Source organism: Stegodyphus dumicola, chromosome 8, assembly GCF_044657685.1.
Source record: "Stegodyphus dumicola isolate Sdum_Otavi_A_Nest chromosome 8, ASM4465768v1".
NCBI classification, from domain to species: Eukaryota; Metazoa; Arthropoda; class Arachnida; order Araneae; family Eresidae; genus Stegodyphus; species Stegodyphus dumicola.
Window position 1 is genome coordinate 7,758,351 of NC_140775.1, and position 25,944 is coordinate 7,784,294.

At 33.5% G+C, this 25,944-nt stretch overlaps 1 protein-coding gene across 2 annotated transcripts in view; it reads right to left on the bottom strand.

The window, feature by feature from the left end:
• The window catches only part of LOC118195595 (uncharacterized), a 168,735-nt gene that overhangs the window by 17,331 nt on the left and 125,460 nt on the right, over nucleotides 1-25,944 (bottom strand). Inside the window, exons 2-3 of one of the 2 annotated variants that reach the window (XM_085821552.1) lie at nucleotides 23,701-23,799; nucleotides 3,747-4,154 (exon numbers count right to left, since the gene is read on the bottom strand). In XM_085821552.1, coding sequence (XP_085677678.1) covers nucleotides 3,747-3,975 — 229 coding nt within the window. In that variant the 5' untranslated portion in view covers nucleotides 3,976-4,154; nucleotides 23,701-23,799. The remainder of the gene's footprint in view (nucleotides 1-3,746; nucleotides 4,155-23,700; nucleotides 23,800-25,944) is intronic. The other variant, XM_085821551.1, reaches the window with a different exon arrangement.

Sequence of the window (25,944 nt, forward strand, 5' to 3'; positions counted from 1 at the left end):
TTTAAAATTTCATTACTCTTCATCTGCTTTGATGAACCACATGACTAACTTTGTAGACACATCAGGTTATTTCAAAGCAGGAGACATGAAAAATGTGCAATGCCCTCGCTGGGACCCGAACCTCAGGGCTCTCAAATACGTGCCGAGCGTGCTGACCATTAAACCACAAAACGCATGCTAAAACAATAAACTATAAAACAATAATACTTTCGGAAAAAGCCGCCCAGAACAGAGCGCTCTCTCTGTCCCCCTTTCAGCTATGCCACTGTACACAGCTATAAATGTTACGTTTTAATATACAATCTGAAATATTAGTCTAAATTGCAAAACTCAGAATTATTGTATGAATATCATTATTACCAATCACTAGTTATTTTTAACCTATTTTAATTTATAGACTGCTTAATGGAGAAACGAATTGTAAGAGATAGTTTTAAGTTAAATTAAAATTTCCCATTTCGTATCAAAGGACGTTTGCTGATGAAAGATGTTAATCCTATAAAAATACACATCTGTAATAATGATTTACGAAAACTGTAACGAAATGACTGAAATTTAAATAAAAGAGGATTAGGTAATAACAGGAAAAAAATTAATTTATTATTAATTTAATTTTTTTAAAGAATAATATAGCATGCACATTTTACATTGAAATACGAACCATAGCATAAAATTACGCTGTCCAGTTTTAGTTGTTTTCCAGATAAATATTTATTGATAAAAGTATTAAAATTTAATTTATTTCATGTGTGAAGACAATTTTTTCCCGTTAAATAAAAGCAAAACCTACAACAATAATGACTATGTTTATAAGTATTAATTTTTTTTCAATCCGCAAAAAATAAATACAAATATTATACTTTAATGCATAGCTTTAAGTGGCAAAAAACAGGATTATTCATTCAAAAATTCGTAACAAATAAAATATTGCTCAACCGATACCAAATTTCGTTAAATTGAAATTAGAAGCTGAGTCATTAATTTTTTAACATAGTTTAACATCACGCTCAATATGTCCATCTTCGTTAATTCGACATCTACGTGTCATTTGGAGGACACAAAAGGGAAAATTAAGAAATTAAGCGATGAACGTAGAATTTTGTGGTCAAAACTGGTCTTTAGATTTTTACCTCATCGCAAGATTTGTTTTCAGTAACTCTTGCGCTATAGAAAACTAGATCACTCGATGTGTTAATCTCAAGAAGATGAATGGAAATGTTTTGGACTTTAATTTGTAGAGTTTTTGTAGATATTTTAATTTGTAGAGCAATTTAATTTAAAGCTGGAAGACTTGAAAAATGTGCAATACCATCACCTGGACTCTAACCTGGACCTCTCGAATACGCGCCGAGTGTGCTATCGTCACACCACGAAGGCACGCAAGAAGAAGAGATAAAATACCTTTTGAATTAAACACTACGAAATTTTCCTTAGTTTTTAACGTCACTTAAATAAAAATCGGTATTTCCTATACTGACAATAGTGAAATCCAAAATCAGAAACAGACAGCTATATATAAAATGATTGGCACTGCTTTGTTAATTAAAACACTAAATTAGAACTGTCTTGTGAAATTCTACAGCAGTATAGTAAATAAAGACTTTAAGTAAAGTAAGAAACACATAAATTTCGTCTTGGTATGTTTGCTACACATTTTCGTAAATAAGTGCAAATGGATCGGCTCGAGTTTTTGCGAACAGATAAGTAATGGATTAGATTTAGCTCACAGGATATCAAGCATCTCGAATTTTGCCGACGGGATTTCAAGCATCTTGAATCTGAAGTGAAACAAGAGTAACAGATATACAGAATTCCTAAAATATAATGTTCATTGTCTTCGAACGTTAACAGCAAGAAACTTTTAATGCTTTCAAGTATCAAAATATGCAAAATCTACTGCAAAGCTAACAACAAATTACAAGCTAGTAACAAATGAATGTAATGACCTTCGGTAACAATTTCAAGTGTAAATGACCTTCGGTAACAATTTTCAAGTTACAAAATTGACATCGACTAATAGCATTTCTAGGTGAAGACCGTGGCTTGTATTTTTTTGAAATAAAAAAAATCTATTCTGAAGCTTAGCGCAATGTACAGAGTGGCCAGAAAGTTCCTTTGCATTTAAACTAAAGGGAGGTAATTATGTACGATAGTAAAATATTTAAGATTTGAATCACCTATCCTGATCATTGATATGACTCATGTGAATTTCGTCATGATTGCAGCGTAACTGCCACATGACTGCTGGGGCAGGAGAATAAAGTCTGTGCGTTGGCCATAGTGTTCAATGTCTCAACTTTCTGGGATTGGTGAAGAACAATGGCAGATACCCACAACTTCACTTTGGAGAAGCGCTTAGCAACAAGTGTTTGAATCCATGAACAATAGCACAACAATGAAAATATGACACAGGGGATAGGTTTCGTGAACGGTTCGATAAAAAGCTATCAAGTCGTCAGATTTTGATCACGTAGGAGAAGGAAACTTTTCGGCTGAAAAGTGCTTTGGATTCACCAGTCCCTTATTCTTGGCCGCCTCGAAGTCCGAATCTTACAACATCAGACTCTGCAGGGGATCATCAAATCATACGTCAGGAAGAAGCGGTGCGTGGACAATGAATGCTATGCCGACAAGTGTGCTTGAAGCCTTCCAGCGTGTGGTACCGCAGCTGCTAAAGCGAATGAACAGAAGGATATTCAGGAGTTTCAAGCTGTGCAGGGATAATGATGGTGTACATACTGTGATGTTTTGCTCAAATAACCGTAAGTGTCATTAAAGTTACTTTAAATAATTGCACGGGTAAAAGGACTTTCTGGTCACCCGGTATCCACGAAAGATCGATAAACACAATTTGATAGGATATTTGAAAATGCTTCTCTGAAAAATATTTGGTGATAAAATAGCCCTTAAGTGCTTAATGTCCGCTGGTGTCTCAACATCCTCTTACTGTTCCTCGAACCAATAATACCCTTCTAAACTTTCTCCACTAATTTAAACCCACTAGAGGGCGATATTCCCCACACTGAGAAACTCTGAAATAAAGATATACGAAAGTTAGAGTCAATAAACCTGTAGAGAAGGAAGGATTTGTGAACATCAGAAATTGCGAGAAATAACTCCTGTCTGCCAAACCAAACGTGAGACCTTCGAGTAACTGTCTAGATACGCTCGATGTTACACGGCAAGAGCACTTGGGAAATATTTAATTCCTTAAATTGCATAATGCTGAAATAAAATTTAATCTATTACTTGATGGAAGAGAATGCAGACAGGAAATTCTAATTCATCCATTCCAATGTTTCTGAATTTTACCTTGATCGCGAGTTCAATGGACATTACTTTCACAACTAAAAGAAATTTATTATCTTAATTCTACAAGGGTAACATTAAATTTCCTATTTTACAACTTTATCTACTTTCTAATAAATTTAATGAGCTGTGGCATTATGTCTGCGAACAGTTAAAGAAAAGAAATGGCATGCCCAAGTAGCTTTGCATAGAACTTAAAAATATGATTTCGAGATTCTTGTCGAAGCATGTGCCATTGCAAATCATTTCATGCGGGACACGTATTGTAGCATTCATTAACCCATGCATGACGAATCTGAGCTTCCAAACATTGATGACACACAAGAATGCTCTGGTGACTTATAAACATAACAAATACCTTTAATGATTTCTAATAACTGATGGCTCTTCGATAATTTCTGGATAATCTCAACGGCATTTCCGATGAGAATTTTTACCTTTGATGTCTTTGACACACTGCTGCTTGTCCTCTCGATACGCCAAGTGGGTCGGGGCACACTGGCAATAGCAAGGACGACCGGGAACCTCCAGGGCCGGCCGTGTGCCCCCATTGTCGCATCGGGATCCGTTGTGGCAATCGCGCATACGAAAAATATCTCCGAAGAAGTCGCGCGTGACGTCACTTCCGTGGACGGTGACCAAAAGTAGGAAGAGGAGAGAGAGCATGGCCGTCCATCCGCTCACGTGGGACACTCTCACCTGTCGTCCAATGAAACCGAAGCTGTCATGACCTCTTTTATGAAGAGTCAGTTCTCTGTGATGACACCAACATTCTTTCCAGTTAACTGAGTACTTCAGTGTTTTTCTGTTACCATAATCAGACCATATTCAGACATGATAAAATTCTGAAAAGATAAAAAGAAATATTAATTTTCAATAGAATCTTGGCTAAGTGAAAATATTTTAGTTTGAAAAAAAGTCTAATATTGGAGCTTTAAATATTAATTTAGAAATGGTTGTTTATTTATCAATTCATTCATATCAATCGCACTAACTAATACCATTTTTAACATTAAGATTCACATTCGTATTTCTTTGAAAATCTAACTACAGAAATTATAATTAAATCTCTTTATTAAACAATTTTAGGAAGATTCTCTAATATTGAATATAATAAAAAATCTTGCTATGAATTTAAAGCAGGGGTTTTCTACGGGTAGGTCTTGAGCCCCTCGCAGTGGCAGACCTGCAGCCATCGAATCCCAGGCGGAAGTCTTCCTGGCCCTCCCTTATTTCGGATGAACTCCATACAAAATTAAATAGGTTAAAAACATCGGGAAAACACACAAAAAAATCTTGCATTTTTTTACACATATACTTACAGTTCAACTTGCATTTAGTCGGCAAACATATATTTTAAAAGGTTTATTTATTTGCCATTTTGGGATGATTTAAAAAATGTTTTTTAACATTAATGTACAGAAAAAACTAAAATTATTGGTACTATTCGGTTTTGAGAGCCGTAAAAATTCGCCAAACTACTGTTGATGCCAGTACTGCCAAAAATAATTGCGGCAATCCTAACGCAAGAATAGTAAATAACTATCTAAGATTGATGATTTAATTTAGATGAAAAGTTAATTTCATATAGTGCATTTTTATTATTATAATTTATATAAAAAAGGCTAAACATCACTGAATGGAAGCATAAGAGTAAATAACTATTTCAGGTCACTTTTATAATTTATTTAAAAATTGCTAAACATAACTGAATGGATGCCTGCACCGCTATTTCGCTACCGAGTTATCTTTAAAGCATAATTTCATCTCGTTGGTTGTTCAAACATAATTTTCTAAAGTGCAGAATCCCCCACTTATTTGTTTGCCGCTTTTTACAAGGGTAAAAACAATCGGATTTTTGTCAATTTTCTTTTACTTTTTAAGTGAAACTAGGTTGTTGTGTACATAGATAAAGTCAAGGGTGTGCGCAGTGCCATTTTTGTGCATTTCTGGGATTTTTGTTTAAGTGAAAATTGGTCGATGTGTACATGGATACCGAGTATGTGCAATTCCTAAAAACGCGTCAAGCAGTGGGTAATTCTGCACTTTACCCAAAATTCTATTGCAGACTTTTCTTTATAGGCAATTCCCATATTGTTAAATCCATAGGATATCAAAAAAGGATTTAAAAATTAAACTAGTATTTCAATGGCGTCTTAAGAAATATAGAACTATATAAACTTACGCATTACGCAATCTGAAATCAGCGCGTAAGCTAGATTTGGCGCTATAGCGCATACATTTTCGCTGCAATTTTTTTACGGTCCTCAAAACGGAATAGTACCAAACTATTTTTTGCGAGCTTTTACTTCTGAAAACATTTTCATAGCTTCCCCCAAATTAATGTTTTTAGCCACTGTATTTTCAATTAAAAGGACTTCCAAATTGTTAAGACTTGGCTCATTGTTGATAAAAAAAATAGGCTTTTAATTAACTTCAACTTTTCTTCAGCTTTAGCTTTTAATCAATTCAAGCTTTTCTTGCAAGAGGCAACTGAAACACACACCATCGAAAATAGTCTTTAGTACCAAACACAAGTTGGAGACGGATTCTTGCAAGTCTACAATAAACTTTAACATTTTCAATGCAGAATACTTTTTAGTTTCGTACTTTTTTATATTCCTTTATATAGGTGAATATACTTAAAAAGTTTCTTTAGGCCACACTTTCATCAAAGATCCGGAGTGGTCCGTCCCCCCTGCATGCCTCTTGCCCTCTGGGGTGGGGGTCGATGAAATTTTAAAGGGGGTCATTTAGGATCACGGGGTCGATAGCAAAATGTGCATAGATGAAATAGTTAAATAGTTACATTTGAATACTTGCAAAAGTTAAAAAAATAATTTGTTCAGAAAAAAATTGAAACTTTTTCGGGTATACCGACTTTGCGTTTTCTCTTCTTCAAGCTGATAATGTGTATATGTATTTAAGTTCTCAATATATTTTTTTATATATATTTCTGTATTTATGCCAACAGTAGACATAAAAAAATGTAGATACAAAAGCAAAAGCTTACGTTTTTAATTATTTACTTATTTATTATTTAGTTAAAGTCTATGCAGCAGCAAACTTTTAGTTTTGTAAATTGGTAAACGTTAGTGCTGTTTTTATTTATTTAGTGGTAAAATTGAGTTAGAAATGGTACATTGTAATCTGACGTCTTCCAGTCATAAGTTGTTTTATTTTTTTTATTTATTTTTTGGTTACCGAAAAGACAGATGTGTTATTTCATTAATGTTTATGAAAAAATAAAACTATAACTTTTATTAAAAATCAAAATAATATTTTAATGGAGCTTTAGTGGAGAAAGAGGAGGTTAGAGAATTAAATGTAGGATAACACCTTGTTTTTTTTCCCACATAATTTATAAAGTAAACAATGAACACGGTATGAAATACATGAAAAAATGTAACTTTTAGCGGTTGCGTCTTTTTCAACTCAAAATCGGTAATACGAGTTTGACGAAACCGTTTGGCGGGTTTCAAAGTAATGTGGCGCCATCTATTGGATAAAATTATATCTCAAGCTTAACATTTTTAAAATTTTAGTTCTAGTCCTTCAGCGTGATGTTTTGAATTCTCGTTTAATTGCGTTCAAAACTTTTGCCACCTTAATAAAAAATAAGGTATTCACGGGTGATTCTCAATACTTTAGGTACATTACAATTACTTTACTACTTAGGTACATTACAATTCTTTTTCTTTACTAAATAACCAGGCATATTGTACATAACAAATGCAAACGTAATAACAAAATACAACGGAACTTTCACTAGAAAATTTTGCAGTGAGATTAATACGGATTTTTTTTCATGATTTTTTGAATAACTAAACTGATTATAATGAATAATTATTTAAATTGATGAATATAACGCAAGTATGGTAGAAATGTAAATCATGCGATGAAGTTATTTAATGCAATTAATACTTCTCAAAATATGCTAAATTTTCAAAATACGAAAGTTAATGTATTGTTATCAATTGTCCTTCCAGTGTCGATTAAATAGTTACTTTTTAATATAAAAATAAAATATTTTTAGAATATAAAAAAAAAGATTACATTCATTTTTAAGTTACATATATGATGCTATTTTAACACGATTTTATGATGCTATTTTAACACGATTTAAAAATTTTCCTTATAAATAATAAAACGACACTTGCTTTGTACAAACTGTTTCAGAAATTACACAGTAAAATTGATGTTTAGACTATTGATCTTTAGTCTAGACAGTTAAAAATAAATAATAATCATCGCAAGAAAAACTAAAAACAGCAACAGCAAAGAAAAAACTCAAACCGTAAATAGAGAGAGAACCTCGCACGATAATAAACCTCCGAAGTGATTTCTGAAAAGGAACAATACTTTGCAGAATATGCGTATAAAAAATGTATACAAAATTATCAGTTTTCATATTTCAATCATTTTTCGGCTGCATCAAAAAATTTCTTTTCACTCCTAAACGAGATCGCACTCGAAATCGATTATTAGAGTCTTATTCAAAATCCCGAAATCTTATTCAAAATCTATGCCAGCCTAAGCTTGCTTTTATGCCTAATTTTAAATGTATTACATAATACCACATATCCTCACAATTATAATCTAATCTTCCAGCTATTAAGCAACTCGTAAGAAAGTCAGATTTTTGCTAGTTTTCTTTAGGGTCACTCTAATGCTCAGGGACGGGGCCAGAGCCAGTGCAACCGTTGCGGCCACACCGAGCGGCAGAATTTAAAGTCGAAAAAAAATTGTTAGAATTTAGAGAAGCACCGAGCAACAATATTTTGTGAAAAAAAATTATAATTTAGGGCGGGTACAAGGGAGCGGAATTTAGAAGTGGCAGAATTTTTAGAACTTAGAAGCACTGAGAAACGAAATTAATTGCGGTAAGGAGTGCAAGATAACGCCTGTCGTCAGCAAGAGCTTTGGCCACTATTTAGGTGGCAATATAATTTTACCCATTCTCTTCCGCCCGGAATTTTGTGGGAGAGAACCGGAATATTTGACCGAGGTGGTCCGAGGATCTCCCAACCTCGGGGTGCTTTTTCTCAAAATTGTGGTTCTTCCTTGAAATTCCCTCTCTCTTCCCCTGTAGAGACATTAGGTATTTTTTGAAAGCAGGAAAAGTGAAAAATGAGCAACGCCTTCGCTGGGAATCGAACCACGGATCTCTGGAATACGCGGCAAGCGTGCAAACCACCACACTACGAAGGGATGCTAAGAAGGCGGAAGAAATACGTTATAACCCTTCCACCAATATATGCGAGAGAACTTTCTACTCGCTATATATTTAGAAGGCCCCCATGCTGCAAAGACACTAAATTTAGAAACATCCATGCCTTATCCGGGATTCGAATCTGGGCTCTTCGTTATGGCAATCAGAGTGACTGCCACCTGGCGGTAACCTTACACGTAAATACTTAGCCACCATTTTATTGAGGAAAACGCAAAATTGTTTTCATAAACTATGTTTATAATGTCTTTAATACAAAAGTACATTCTGTTCATAACGTTTCTGGAAATTATTTGACTGATGCTAGACCCGCTAAACACTACGAGCGTCCTTCGTTCATCTGAAGAGAACATGCGAATGTAACGTTTAAAATTAGGCAAAAAAGTAATCCTAGTTAGGCTCAAATGTTTTCAAGAATATATTTATTTATTTACTTTTTTTCAGGAGTGGAAAGGGAGAAGAATTCTTCAGAAATGTTTCTGCTACTGAAGAAGAGGGACCTGTGTCTGATCACTCTCAAAATTTATGCCAACCTAAGGTTGTTTTATTGCGTAATTTTAAATGGTGCAGTAAAATCGAAACCAAGCTGTTTGTTTATTTAACCTCGTACATGGTAACATTTTTCTGGCATTTGGCTATTTTTATAATTAGTTTTGACTTTATTCGGACTCAACTGAAAAAAAATTATTCTATAATACCTTAACTATATTAAGCGAATTGTTGATCACAATAAGCGATGTATTTTTCATGTTCTCTCACACGACGAGGACTTCGGCATTGCGATAACAGTATCTGAATGATAATATTAACCGCGATCGCATTAACCGGCGTCTACGGTAATAATAATTCCAAGAAAATCAAGATTTGAATGACTCATTTATTGCAAACTGATTCGAAACGACGGCAATAACCTGCATTTTGCCAAAACACATATTTAACCATTGGCTGTTTTCTTGTTTTTCTTCAAACATCAACGATTTAGAGATTTCAAAATGTCTCATGAAAATTTATGAATGATTTGGGGAAAGACTACGAATTTCCTTGAGCTAATATTTTACCAAAATCGAATAATTAGATAGAATTAAGATATATTTCATGTGAAAGTGAAATTTTATGAATATGGAAAAGGAATTTTAGGAGATATCATTATGCAGCTACATATCTTTGTACACCCATTTAAATCACCCAAGATGCGTCCAAACGTAAACTTTATTCCGAATTTTCCTTAACTTTATAGATTTCCTTAAGCTAAAGATAGATAGCGTAAACAGAAATAGTGAAGGATATAATTTTGTTTTAATCTGTTTATTAACATTCTTGATCTGTCTCACGCATATCGATTTTTATTTAAACAAATTTCAATTTACATTGAATGTCAGAATTAGTGCATACATCGGAGCGAATTCGGCCCTATTTGATAAAACTGTTGAGGATCCAGGAAAACAGTCAGTCAAAAAAGACATTTAGATTGATTGTATTTATGAGTACGTAAATAATTTTTAATTTTGTTTATACATCAGAAATTGGATGTATAAAAGGTAGTATGAATCTAATAAAAAAAAATCTCTCGCAGACGTGAAACAGCAGCATTTTCGAATTAAAAATGGCGGACATGCAATAGTTCCGAACTGCATGAAGGTCGAATGCTAACGGGAAAAAAAATATTTTTATTTATTTATTTATTTATTTATTTTTTCAGAAATGAAAAAAATTTATTAAACAAATTTTAATAAGATTTTACATTACGCCCAAACGGGTGTTTTTTTAAACCTTTATTTATTAAATATCATGTTCTTCGCACTTAAACCATAAAATGCAGTTCAAGTTCAGTTTTTTTCTTTCGTACAGTGTTGCCATTTCTCGCTTTGAAATAGTTCAGTTTGTTAATCAAAAATTCGTTAAAGTTTTACAAAACATGAAATGGATAATAAAACAAATTCGACTGAAGGACTACGTTATTCAAAATTTAATGTCTCTAGGTACCGTTGTTTTTTCATAATGCGAGAAACATACATACGTTCATGTAGATTCTTCATTATTTAATTTCTTTATAAATATAAGGCAATTAATTAAATTTCTTTAAATATAATGCAGTTAATTTAACTTCTTTAAATATAAGCCACGAAATATTAGAGCATTATATTCTTAAATATAATGCTCTAATATTGGGTAGCAACAATTCAAAAAGTGAATCACCGTTTCATAGTCGACGGCGCAAAATGCCAAAACGAAATTAATAGCCTTTCTGGGCAAATTGTCTCTTTGGGATAAAAATAAAAAATATTTTAAATAAAGTGTGAATTTTGATTACTAAATATTTACCAAAACATACCTAAACAAACTCAATAAACTGCAAAGGGAAAAAAATTGAAATTTGTATTTATTTCTTACCTGAAATCTAAAGTCTGGTAGTAAGACATTTTAAATGGTTACGCTTTGCAGTTCAAATATATTGAGAGCCAAATATTAAATTCTTAAAACTCATATTTTTTAATAATTCTTACACATGTAATTAATGATTAAACAACTTACTTTAATTTAAACTGAAAGTAAACATATTATAAAAACTTTTTAAGTTTTCAGAGAAAATTTAGCAGGTGCAATAAGAATTGAGAATAAATAATAACATTCTAGCCTCATTTCTTTAATTTATTAAATGTTTTTCTTCGACGCATAAATAAAACTAAATATGTTTTTCTTTATTTCTTATTACAGCCTGAAACTCGACGGCGTTTCCATTCTGATAAAGTTTATAGCCTTGGAGAAAATTTACTACAAATTATCTTCATCACGGATTATAGACGCTCATCGGTCAATCGGATTCTTTTCTTATCAATTTTCAGCTGTGAAAAAAGCTATTCACATAAATATATGCATTCCCAAACAAAGTGAATATTCTTAGCGTAAAAATTCGTAACTGAGTTTATCAAAATTATTTTTTGATAAGTACGAATAAAAGTAAACAAAATCTGCATCTTCAAATCTTTGAATAAGGTTTATGTCACACTGTAGATTAATTAGCTCCATTTATAGATTTTCTGTTGCGTTATTCATGCTCGTTTTTAATGTGAATGAAAATAATGTTATAAGGTATTTCTCCCGCCTTCTTGGTATGCCTTCGTGGTATGGTGGTTTGCACGTTGGGCGTGTATTCCAGAGGTCTGCGGTTCGATTCCCGAAGGTTTTGCATATTTTTCATCTTTAATGTCTATATAGTGGCGCCCAAACGATGGTGAATGATGACTCTCCACACCCAGGATTTGGCAATTGGGTGCCCTAAAAACCCCAGTCGCCCTTTTAAAGGAGGAGTATATAAGGTATTTCTCCCGCCTTCTTGGCGTGCCTTCGCGGTGTAGTGGTCTGCATGCTGCTCGTGTATTCCAGAGGTCCGTGGTTCGATTCCCGGCGAAGGCGTTGCTCATTTTCCACTGCTCCTGCTTTAAAAAAAAAAAAAAAAAAAAAAACCTATTGTCTCTACAATTTAAATTCAGACCTCAGATAATTTAAAATCTTTAAATCTTTACAACACTATAAATGAAATGGTTTCGCATGCCGTACCAAATTGCTTCGGGGGGAGGCCCAGGTTGAGTAAGCTGACACGTATTTCCGGAAAGCTGTGCTTTTGAAATTAGTTTGGATAAAAAAAAGCTACTGAATTCACAATATTGTTCACATATATTTTTATTTGTTGTTATCAAAATCTCCTTGTTCCAGAAAGAAATTTTCTAAATGTTTCTTAAAATAAAATGACTTATTATAAAAGCGCTGAAGATAAACTAATAGGATAGTTCTTAAAAACGGTTAGCATATGCAGTTTATATTTAATAAAAATATGCAAATAACAAAGGAGACAACTTGCGGAGGATACTAAACATTTTCTCTTAGTTTTCGAACTCCGTATTGTTATTAATATTGTTTTCAACTTAATTTTATTCCAGTAAACTGAACTTTACCATGACGGGACCAGCTTTCAATTTGCGTGAAAAATAACCCAATAATATGAAAATTAGCATCCTCCTTTGAACCTGTAAGCATCACTTTAAAAAGAATAAAACAGTTGAGACTAAACAAAGTATCCCGACCTTGGTCGTGACGCAGTATAATAAGGAGAAACTGCAGATTGAAATAAAAGAAAAAACATTTTTAAATAAGCTGTTTTGGTTTTAAAGATTTTTTGCAAGAAAAGCTACAATTTGGTTCACAGACGTGAAGAATTGCAAACGGAAATAAAAACCTAACCCAAAATTATTTAATAAATTCATTAGATAGTGATTGAAACACTAGCTATATCTTGTTTCTTCTAGTGCATGTTAAAATTATACCTCTTTGTAGTTCGGTTAAATTAAATTTCGGATGCATCATCAACACAGCGCGTTATTTTCTTCTGCTGTCCTAAAGCATTAGATTATAGCTTTGCACCCTAATTAAGCTTAATCAAAATTTATGTTAACTTTCCTGGGCTGACAGACGAATTATAGCCCCAACCACAATTTAGAATCCAGTAGCACAAAGTGATAATAGCACTCTTTCAATTAAAGCATTCATTCGTATTTCGGCTAGAAATTACGAATCTAAAATTATAAGAAACTTGTAGGCTTTCTCTTGATTTAGAGTTAATTACTTCAGTAACCCTAATAGACGCGAAGCCAATTATCACTATATTTTAAGTAACTGCAAAATTGTTAAGTATCCTTTTCATTTAAACATAATTTAGAATGTAAAGGCACACTCTTTTACAAGAATATCAACCGCAGCTCGTGGAGATGCAACTAAACAGAACATTAAAATTTAAACTAAGCTTTAAGAAACAGTCAGGGACTGCACAATTAAAAGTATTACTGGAAGGTGGCTGAGTAACTCTATCCGGAGCGTAAAAATCAAAGTATCGGCAGCGATAGAACGCAAAGCCGAATAGTTACAACTATCAGAGCTGGCAGGAAGTAAGACGTAGCGTGCACGCTAAGCCACAGAAATAGTGAAGGATATAATTTTGTTTTAATCTGTTTATTAACATTCTTGATCTGTCTCACGCATATCGATTTTTATTTAAACAAATTTCAGTTTACATTGAATGTCAGAATTAGTGCATACATCGGAGCGAATTCGGCCCTATTTGATAAAACTGTTGAGGATCCAGGAAAACAGTCAATCAAAAAAGACATTTAGATTGATTGTATTTATGAGTACGTAAATAATTTTTAATTTTGTTTATACATCAGAAATTGGATGTATAAAAGGTAGTATGAATCTAATAAAAAAAAATCTCTCGCAGACGTGAAACAGCAGCATTTTCGAATTAAAAATGGCGGACATGCAATAGTTCCGAACTGCATGAAGGTCGAATGCTAACGGGAAAAAAATATTTTTATTTATTTATTTATTTATTTATTTTTTCAAAAATGAAAAAAATTTATTAAACAAATTTTAATAAGATTTTACATTACGCCCAAACGGGTGTTTTTTTAAACCTTTATTTATTAAATATCATGTTCTTCGCACTTAAACCATAAAATGCAGTTCAAGTTCAGTTTTTTTCTTTTGTACAGTGTTGCCATTTCTCGCTTTGAAATAGTTCAGTTTGTTAATCAAAAATTCGTTAAAGTTTTACAAAACATGAAATGGATAATAAAACAAATTCGACTGAAGGACTACGTTATTCAAAATTTAATGTCTCTAGGTACCGTTATTTTTTCATAATGCGAGAAACATACATACGTTCATGTAGATTCTTCATTATTTAATTTCTTTATAAATATAATGCAATTAATTAAATTTCTTTAAATATAATGCAGTTAATTTAACTTCTTTAAATATAAGCCACGAAATATTAGAGCATTATATTCTTAAATATAACGCTCTAATATTGGGTAGCAACAATTCAAAAAGTGAATCACCGTTTCATAGTCGACGGCGCAAAATGCCAAAACGAAATTAATAGCCTTTCTGGGCAAATTGTCTCTTTGGGATAAAAATAAAAAATATTTTAAATAAAGTGTGAATTTTGATTACTAAATATTTACCAAAACATACCTAAACAAACTCAATAATACTGCAAAGGGAAAAATTAAGCTTAATCAAAATTTATGTTAACTTTCCTGGGCTGACAGACGAATTATAGCCCCAACCACAATTTAGAATCCAGTAGCACAAAGTGATAATAGCACTCTTTCAATTAAAGTATTCATTCGTATTTCGGCTAGAAATTACGAATCTAAAATTATAAGAAACTTGTAGGCGTTCTCTTGATTTAGAGTTAATTACTTCAGTAACCCTAATAGACGCGAAGCCAATTATCACTATATTTTAAGTAACTGCAAAATTGTTAAGTATCCTTTTCATTTAAACATAATTTAGAATGTAAAGGCACACTCTTTTACAAGAATATCAACCGCAGCTCGTGGAGATGCAACTAAACAGAACATTAAAATTTAATCTAAGCTTTAAGAAACAGTCAGGGACTGCACAATTAAAAGTATTACTGGAAGGTGGCTGAGTAACTCTATCCGGAGAGTAAAAATCAAAGTATCGGCAGCGATAGAACGCAAAGCCGAATAGTTACAACTATCAGAGCTGGCAGGAAGTAAGACGTAGCGTGCACGCTAAGCCACAAACGCATTCTGTCTGAAAACCCCAAAACCTCTGTTTCAGTGCTGGCTAAGTCATATGCACTGGTGAAGAATAAGGAAAGGAAAAGTTATAATAAAGAATGAAATCGTGATAACTCGTTAATTTAAATTATAAACTTAACAAACTTTAAGAACGTTACTTGTAGCCTGATTATATAAGAGTATTTGTAATATTTACTTGTGACCTGATAATATAACAAATAATATAAAAGTATGTTGGCTCTCATACAACCTATTTTGACGGTGAAGTCGAGACCATCCGTTTAGCCCTTCAACAGCTTTCTGCCCGTCTCTCTCCTCTTGTTAAGTTTGCAATTTTATCGGACTCAAGTTCTGCTCTTCAGGCCTTAGCAAGTAACCTAGGAAAAGAAAGTGCCCGTGTCCAGAGCTGCAGGGAGCTGTTGAGCATAATTCAGACACAGGTTGCTTTCCAGTGGGTGCCATCACATTGCAGTCTTTGCGGAAATGAGATGGCGGACCTTTTGGCAAAAAAAGAAAAAAAAAAAAAGTACGGATATGCTCCAAATGTCTTCCAAAGACCTATCTCTTCACTCTGCTAAACCTGAAATAAATATGATTTATAAAAAAAAAAAAAAAAAAAAAACCTTTCGTAATGATGCTGAAATTAAGTCATGGAGGGTGCTATTAAAAGCTGATTGTGTCTCTGACTTTCCTCGTGCTACTGCTGTGGCTGAGTTTTAGACTATTGACTGAACATGACTGCCTTGATGCTCATTTGTTTCGTTTTAATCTGACTGCCTCACCTTTATGTGCTTTGTGTGATTCTGGACAAGTCACGGACGCTTCTCTTCTGGATGTGTACTCTGCATTTAAGAGTTTGGACTGTATTGTGAAGAAGTATTGGAGAGCTTGTTGCCCACTGACCTGATGGTCAATGGTCAGGGATTTGATAAAAAAATATAACAGTATTTCAATTATTTACAAAGCAAACTTAAAATTATAGATGAAGAACCTAGTTGTTGGACTAACGGGTTTTCTAGGGTAACCATAAAAGTCAAAATTCACCAAGAATTCTTGCAATGTTGTCGCAGGCAAAACATCTTAAGAGTTACAATGTTCTTGGTAAGACATGCAAATATGATCGTTTTTTAAATTCAGTTTACATTTTCAATTGAGTTGACGGGAAGTAGAAGAGCAAGAACGATTTAACATAAAAAATAACGTTTTAATAGCTAGCTATGTAAATACGGCAAAGTATAGGAAGGTTGTCTGCCTAAATGAGAGATGCGTTTGGAAGAAGTAAAATTGGTATACTAAAATTGGCTTATAATACCGTTACATACGCGAGAAACCACAAAATGATCTAATGCAGCTAGCCTGTTCGCCTCGGCTCCAACCTGACAGCATTTTTAACCAATCAGCCGTTGAAAAAATAATATGTTATTAAAAAAAACCCTTAAAACCTGGTCAAGAAACAGCATCATCATGACGGTTAAATTGCAGCAGCAGAACCAATTGTCATTTATTTATTAAAGTTACTTGAATACGACAAAGTACAAGAGTGATTTCTGCGTAAGGGAAAGAATATGTTAGCCGTGGACTTCCTTTGGAAAACTGACTCGTATTGACTTATACATAATACAACTACAAAAACCAACCCTGCAGCCAGTCCGATCACCTGGGTTCGAACCTGTACTGAACTACCAATATTCAATGGTCTTAAACGATCGACCATCGGCCACAAGCCCCACTAGTAACCGAGTAGTTAAATTCACTAAATACGGATAGTTTGACCTAGTTTGAATTCGAATCTAAATGAGCGGGCTAGTTGGGTGGTTAGTTTTCGTGATTTTCACCATGTGTAACGTTAATATTCTCCACGAAGGCACCCCTTTCTTTTAGGCAGATAGCCCTCATGTGCTTTCCATTATTTCAATAATTTAAACTAACATCGGAAACTGACAGGAGAAGGAGGTTTATTAATTACGTTGACAATTAGACCGCGGCGGGAAGTTTGGAGTTTTTTAGAACGGATAAACAATTCAAAAAATTTATATATTGACATTTAAAAAATGAGCAGTAGTAAGACTTATGTTTCAAAGATGAATTATATTTTAAAAAAGAGAATTAAACTACTCTTTTTTTACAATGCAAGTAGCATTTAAGGGATCAAGCAGCCGTAATTTTGTCACGCCTGGCTTAGACCATTATGATGGTGATCGTTGTTGTGTTTTAGAGTAAGTTCTTTTTCCTTGGGTCGTACCAGTGAGTTTTGCCTACCGTTTGGGACTTTTAAATTATAACTTCCCCCTCCTCGTCTTTGCAAATAATATGCTTCCGAAGAATCAGTCCATGACATTTTACTTTTAGCCCATTTCAAGCGTTCAGTTGCTATGCTGAAGATGTCAGTAAAGGCTTCGGTTTCCTTTTCCTGTCATCAAGATCAGAGCATGAAGCTGCAATTGCCAACTGTCGACTTAAAAGCAGAAATGTCTCCTCAGTGTGAAATTTCACGCGATGAGCAATTACGGTACGAAACCACTCGCAATTTGCGTCGTTCTCCTGAAATTCGTTCAAGCTGACGACGACCCAACGATTGGGAGGAGGGGATAGAAAAAAGAAAAGAAAAAGACACCTTTTAGAAAAAGAGTTCTTAATGCGGATTTTAATAGTTTGATTTCTTTGTCAGTTTATTTGTTTGGTCAAATCTTGAAATAAATTTTAAAATTTTCTAAGGAAAGATTTTTAGCCCGAATGGGCTATTAGTAGTCTCAAAACAGGATTTAGCGTCTTCCACTATAAACAGCGAATCACTTTTCAAATTGAGTTATCTTTAAAGAAATTAAATAATGAAGAATCCGCATGCATGTTGTTAAAAAACGACGCTATCTAGAGCCAATAAATTTTAAATAACGTTGTTTTCCGCCCGAACATCTGAACCTAGAAGTCCGAAGTTTTGTTTTCGAATTTTATGTTTCATATTTTGTAAAACTTTAATAAATTTTTTATTTATAAAGTAGACGAAAGCATGCAGTGACAACAGCCTATAGAATAAAACATTTTTTTTATCTTCAGCACTCGAGAATATCTGTCAGAAATTCTAAAGATATGCTGTTTTTAAATATTTTGTGATTTTGTTGTTCAATGGAATTTTATGCGGCGTAAGGGCAAAGAACGTGATATTTAATAAATAATATTAACACACAAACCGTTAATAATAAAAAGAGAAAAAAAATGTAAGCCACCTTACTAAGAAAACTTTATATTGATACGACGAACTGAGAAAAGACTAAAAAAAAACAGAAAAAGCTATGGCAGTATTTATTACTGCATTGAGAATTCTAAGCACATGCTGCTTTTAAAATATTGTTTAATTTTACTGTTGAATCGTATATGGCGTAAGTGCGAATAAAATGGTGTTTAATAATAAAGAGCTAGCAGGAGTAAGTGTAAAAAAAGCATACTGGTAGACTGCGAGTGCAGGAAAGGAGTAAAAAAACCTTAACAAAACTTTTTGGGCGATCGTTAAAATATGGACTCAGATTTTTCACTTCAGATTTTTTTTTTCTTTTAAAATTTTGCACAGTTTTGTATTTGAGATGGCAAATACAATATTCCTCAGCCATTTTGTTAAAACGCAATGTTTAGTTTTTTTATTTATTTATTGAATTTTTCTCACATATGTTTCTTTTTAGGTTTAAATAAATTGTTTCAGAATTTTAATCTCTGTATCAGTGGACAGAATAAAATCTACTTTTCTAAATAAAGTTTCTCAGAATCTCTAAAGTAGTTTATCTAATTTTGGCATTTTTTAAAAAACCCATTAGTTTTTAGCTAATAGTAATGAATTTTGTTATCAAAGATTTAATAAATCATCACTAGTTACCTATCATCACTAGTAACTATCGAGACCGATAGTTACCTGTCATGCGTTCATCGGAAGGAAGAGACCCAGTCGCCAAATCCTGGTTTTGACGAATTCTCGTTCTCCACATTTAGTTCGGGCGTCACCTGTAGAGTCTAATAGACTTTTCGGAGACAGGAAATATGATAAATCCGAGTGCTCTCGCTGAGACTCGAAGTCAGGACTTTCCGACTCGAAGTCGGGACTTTTCGGACATGCTCTCCAGTTACATCAGAATGGCTCATGGTTAAAAGAACGTTAAACCTTACAAAGTGGCAATTCGAATTTGCCCAGTTTCGAAGGAACCAACCCTTGGGAGACCACGAGTTTGTTTCTCTTTCCCTTCCACCAACCTCTCGGGTGGAATCTCAGCATGAGAGTATTTTAAGTATTCCCATGTTGCATCGACACCATAAACTTACAATCATCCTGGCTTTTTCTGGAATTCAAACCCGGGTCCAAATTATGGAGGTCAGCAGCTTTACCAACATGCCAACGGGGGGGGGGCACATTAACATACGGTGAGATTAAGATAAGGTTTAAGATCTTTACGTAGGGCAATTTTACAAGCAGAATGACTTGCCAATTGCAGTATCATTTTCCTACCCAGTCTCGTAATAGAGGAACGCGCAGATACCCATCGTTGAATAGATATGCTTGCTTGATGTTTTCATGCTCTACGCTTTCTTCATTTTTATCCTCGGGGCTTGTTTATATGAGAGATAAGAAAGGTGAGTCAGGAAGTAGGACAAAAACACACTGTTAAGGATCTGGTTTTATTTAGAAGTTCAAACTGTCTTTGGCGATTTCCTATTTTTGTAACAGAAAGTAAATTTCCATTTGCATAAAATATATAAAACTTGAAAGTAATACGAGATTTCTTTAGATAAAACTATTTAGTTTCAAAGATGATACAAAAATTTATTAAGAATCAAAATTAAGAAATAGTTATTATGATTAATGTTGTAACCTAATAAATTTTAAAATATTAGTAAGAATTATAGTGTATTGCTGTTGAGGTATGGGTTCTTAATTGACTGAATGCACACAGAACCGATGATACCTTGATTAAATTTATTTTCCCAAACAGTTCTGGAAATTTCCATAAAAAGTACTCGTAGTCGCAGTCAGTCGTTACCACTTTAAACTACTAAGAACGTTAAACACAATACAATGCAAAGCGCACTGAGAGAGCTGAGCTCGCCGGAGTTTCAATACTCCAAATCATCTTTAAATTAAAATCTGAGAAACAAAAATGCTCTTCCCGGTCTTATACAATTCGCCCCATTTCTCGAAATTACTGGAAAGCATATAAGGGCCGGATACGGTTACAGTTACACATAGAACAAATTACTGTTATTCAGTTACAGGACCAATTACAGTTATACAAAGAGCGGACCAAAATCTCGCAAAATGGTTGCTAAGCTTGGCGAAGTTTGACGATTCCTCGCCAAATTTTGCAACAAAAATTAGTCGCCAAAATCATCGCTAGCTTGGCGATATCTCGTCAATGTAGAATAATAGTTATACTGAATGTTAAATAGACTTGCTCCCGTAATCTTATTTTTTCGGCAGAGCTTCGTCTCTTTGAAGCATTTCGTATCCCATTATGATGCAAAAGACACTATAATTTTACACATAATTTCATTAACATTATTTACTTACATACGAAATTCGCAACATTACTAAGAAATACTGATTATAATTAAAACATAATCAATAATTCTTAAACTTTTCACATTCGTGAGAAAATATTTCTTCTTCAGTTATTTCAAGATGTCTAACGAATAAACAAATACCATCAAAAACTATATAAATTTCCACCACTCCAAGAATACAAAATAGGCAAATATTATAAACAAACTATAAATCTACACAAAGGTCCAGTGATGCATGCAATAAGTAAATTGGATTATCAAATTATAATCCTATACAAATCCTCGTTAAAACGTACAACAAGGAAGTATAAAGAAAAATTGAATCTATACAAATTTCAATCAATATATATAAAATTGAAGTACCACAACGAAACAGAAAGTGGTAATCAACCATATAAAACGAGTTGACAGGATCGAGTTGAAACTTTCTATAATAAAAGCAATGAGTTAGATTAAGAAACCCGAATTTCGATCATGTTTCTTGGTAGAAAGCCTTCCCATGGTGTGCCAGTCCAATTATTCGAATTCAAATATTAGTCCAATCCGAGGAAAGTCTGAAAAGCTGGATAAAGGAAACTGCTAATAAAACATTAATGATGTTTTAATAATTACGGAAAATAACACAAACGCTTAGTAGCTTCAGTTTGTAAGAATTATGTTAATTTTATTAACAGCTAAATTTTAAATTAGAGTTTCTTCCTGTCAAATTCTTAACTTCAACTTACTACTTCCGGCCAGAACGTAGTTTTGGAATCACCTCTGAATACATAATGAGGAAGAGCGGTATTTAAACCACGAAGTTACTTACAAAGGGAGAGAGAATCAGAGTTTCTGATTTACGCGCGTCTGCCTTTTTGGCCACTCTCTTTCGAAGCTGTTATTACGCTCGGCCGTACTCAGGCCCTTGCTAAGCTTCGTAGTCAAATAATTTAAGGGGCCAACTCGATTTGAATCTTGATAGCTTCGGCTATATTTCTTTAGTTAATTCTTAGTCTCTTAAGTTCAAGACCAAGTGTTAGCTTTGTTTGTACACTCCCAGGCAAAGTTTGTTAAATCTTATTGGAATAATAAAGGGCTAGTTACCCTTCTATCTTGTTCTTTCTTGTCACCCGAACTTGAGCGATTATTCGCTTATCAGTTCTTAAGATTCTTCACTTCGGACATTAACTTAGAATTACAAAGTGAAGAACTCTACAAGTTAATTAAACAAGGAGAGACGGAGTTACGTATTATTAATTCGGATTGCCTAATGTGTTAACATTATCTGAACATATTAGCTTGGTAAAAAATATATGTTTTCTATTTTCACGAAATTTCTTGCTTTCATTACATTTTATATTAGTACATTTTAGCCATCGTATCGCGATAGTTTTGTTGAAGACTATGACTTTCAACAATGCATTAAGGCCAAATTTATTTTGTAACTTAAAAAAAAATATTGACTCCTAACTTTAAAATTTAATCTACTTAAATTTAAACCTCCTTGTAGTACTTTAGTCATAAATAGTCAACAAGCGGCCGAGCCAATAAAACATTAAATGCTGGTCATTCGACTCGAATTCAGAACCGGGCAAACAAGTTGCTCGAATGGCCAGTTTACGCAATTTTCTTCATATGTAATATGAATGCGAACCAGTTTCCCTTAAAGACCCTCCACGAAAGCATCATTTCCCCTAGGCAGATAACGGTAATATGCTTCGCCATAATCTAATAAATTCCCGATAAAATTAATTGAGAAAACTGCCTTTAAGTGAAATCACAAAAAAATCGCGTTTTAAACCTTCCGAGCGTTATGGATTTACCCATAAAGTTCACCAAAATATTAAAGTTTCACCAAATTACCTGGTTTAATAATAACTGGTGAATTCAATTAATCTTTTACAAGATTATGATAGTATTATTCCATTGGGTGTAGAAATAAAACTCGATTTATGGGGGTGAGTAATATAAAAGTTTAAGGATTTTTTTACAAATAATCCACGAAATTATTCAGTTGTAAAATAGATCAGAGATGTCCTTTCGCTTGGCATTCGGTCAAAATGATTCTGCCTACTGTGTGAATGACGACGGAATGAAGAAACACACAACCGATTTTTTAATGTGAGTTTTATAATTGCAATCACCAGCGCGTATCAAAATGTAGGGATGCGGTCACCCACCTGAACTACCGGGTTACATAGTTGAGAGTAAAGAGGGAAAACAATATGATGAAAATGCAATCATTTCTTTTTGTTGTTCTTTCGGTTTTCTTTTTAAATGAGAATTCGCAAAGCGGATGCGGTTATAGGGACAGAGTTTCACTTCCCAATTCCGTTAGAAAGTGAAGCAAAAGCAAATGAGAGCGTGGATGTTTAAACAATGAGAAGGGATATCGTTTGCCCTTTGTCGTCCCCCCTCCACGATTTTGGCCCTTACACAATTTGATGCATCGCTTATGCAATCTGATAAATGACCTGTGTGATTCTAAAATTCTGAAAACATAATGGGTGGGTTTTATAGAATAACTGTGTGAGTTTTGTGAGAAGCAGGTACGGAGTCTTTCTACTTCAAGGAGTAAATATTTTTAATCTGATCCTTTACATTCCAGTTTAATTTCTTATAGAGACCTTGATTAGACGTTTTGTTGATGAAACATTTTGGTTCAGCTTCTTGTCCTCACCAAATTGGTCGATATTTCAAAACGCAAATCAAAGATGGCTGCTTTCAGTTAAGCAACGAAAAATATTTAAAAAATATATATATACCGTTGAGAAACAATGAGAATTGCTCTTTAGAAAGAAAATACCATATTTCCTCTCTTATTTCCACCTCTATTTTCACTAATTTTATCATTCGAAAATCGAAAAGCGAAAAATATGCGAAAAATTTAATTTCCGATGGACACAATTACAGTAAGAAAGTAACAAATGAAAAGTAGTCACGGATAAATTATCGGTAACTATTACAATATTATTTTTTTAGAATAAACCTATATTTCAATAAGAATACGTAGTTATACTAATATTACATTACCTAATAAGGTATCTTCCTTTCTATTACCTTGTAACTTAAAACTCGTCCGTTCTTTTCGTTGTCTCTGCTATTCCTGAGGCCTCAGATCCTCCACAATAACTAGAAAAGATAAATGTGCAGTCGACTCAATGAAATCGATCTTATATTAGGCTAGTGTAAAGTTCAACAATTATAAGGGAAAGGTTCTGCGTGATCTTCGCAGGTCACTATTACAATTGTCGTTATAAGTAAGACGAAATAATCACTACCTGGATAAATCCATTTTAATATTTAGGAAAGCTTGTTCTTTGAACGCACCGAGGCAGGGGGAAATACGGTAATATTTCTTAAACTTTCAGAACCTGGCGCTGCTGAGGGTGGAAATACGCTAGGGGGAGAATCCGTAATAGCTACAGTAATTTTAATAAAAGTAATAATAAAAGAAATTATTCCTACATTTTGAAAAAGGTGGTTAGGTATAGAAATCAACAATACAAATAAACTTGCTTACAAGAATTGCTATAGAATTTTAAAACTATTCAAATTTAGCCTGAGGATAGTAACGAGGAAAGAACGTAGATGTCTTTCAAATCACGAATCAAGACTTACATCTGCATTTTACGAATGGAAATTTGAATTACGAAAGACATTTAAAAATAGAAATACGATAATAACTACAGTAATACATTTTGAAAATAGTGGTTAGGTATAGAAATCAACAATACAATAAACTTGATTACAATCTAAGCATTACTATAGAAATTTCAAATATTATTATAATCAGGGCAAATTTAGTCTCAGGATACTAACGAGGAAAGAACGTAGATGTCTTTCAAATCACGAATCAATAAAACGCAATACTTTAAGTTTTTATGGTTTTAATTTTAGTTTTATTAATAAATTTGTGTTCAAACTTTTATTCAAATTTACAAGGTTAATTTTGAAAAACACGTTGTGTTTAGATGTCCATTTAAATAATAACTAAGAACTAAAAACTGACGATTCCTTCATTCTTTAAAATGTTAGTTATAAATCATAATAGATATATTATTATAATATGACATACATAACTCTAATTTTTTTTAGGTAAGGTCAAATATATCTAAATAAAAAAATCAAATACCCCTGATATCAGGATGTATGATTCAGTTTTTTAAAAAATTGAATTTGCTGTTCATTAAAACATTTTTATTTACATACTTAAAAATATCATACTTCTTTAGGAAAAGGCTCTGTAAAAATAATTTTGTTAAATGTTTCTTAAAGACCATCTTCTATCTCTGTTCAAGAATATATACGCAGCTTGTTTCAGGAATTGAGTTCTAATTCAGGTCCTAGAACATACAGGCAAGGCTGTGACCCAGAGACGAGTCTTGACATGTTTATGCATCTATTCAGTGTCAGATTCAATTCAGTCAGATTCAGTTATTTGATTGATACAGGCGTACTTTTGGAGCATGTTGTTGTTGTTATTGTTGTGACTAATCTCACTTGTCTGGCCTCATCAGAACAAATCCACGAAATTCATCATGGGAAGGAGTACAAGATTAAACCCGTCATTTGCCTTGGGTACCATAATTGACAGGTGGCAATGACACCATATCGGTGACAAATTTATAGGCGGCAGTGACACCATATAGGTGACAGATTTATAGGTGGCAGTCAGATTCAGTTATTTGATTGATACAGGCGTACTTTTGCAGCATGTTGTTGTTGTTATTGTTGTGACTAATCTCACTTGTCTGGCCTCATCAGAACAAATCCACGAAATCCATCATGGGAAGGAGTACAAGATTAAACCCGTCATTTGCCTTGGGTACCATAATTGACAGGTGGCAATGACACCATATCGGTGACAAATTTATAGGCGGCAGTGACACCATATAGGTGACAGATTTATAGGTGGCAGTCAGATTCAGTTATTTGATTGATACAGGCGTACTTTTGCAGCATGTTGTTGTTGTTATTGTTGTGACTAATCTCACTTGTCTGGCCTCATCAGAACAAATCCACGAAATTCATCATGGGAAGGAGTACAAGATTAAACCCGTCATTTGCCTTGGGTACCATATAGGTGACAGGTGGCAATGACACCATATCGGTGACAGATTTATTGGCGGCAGTGACACCATATCGGTGACAGATTTATAGGCGGCAGTGACACCATATCGGTGACAGATTTATAGGCGGCAGTGACACCATATCGCTGACAGATTTATAGGTGGCAGAGACGCCATATCGGTGACAGATTTATAGGTGACAGTG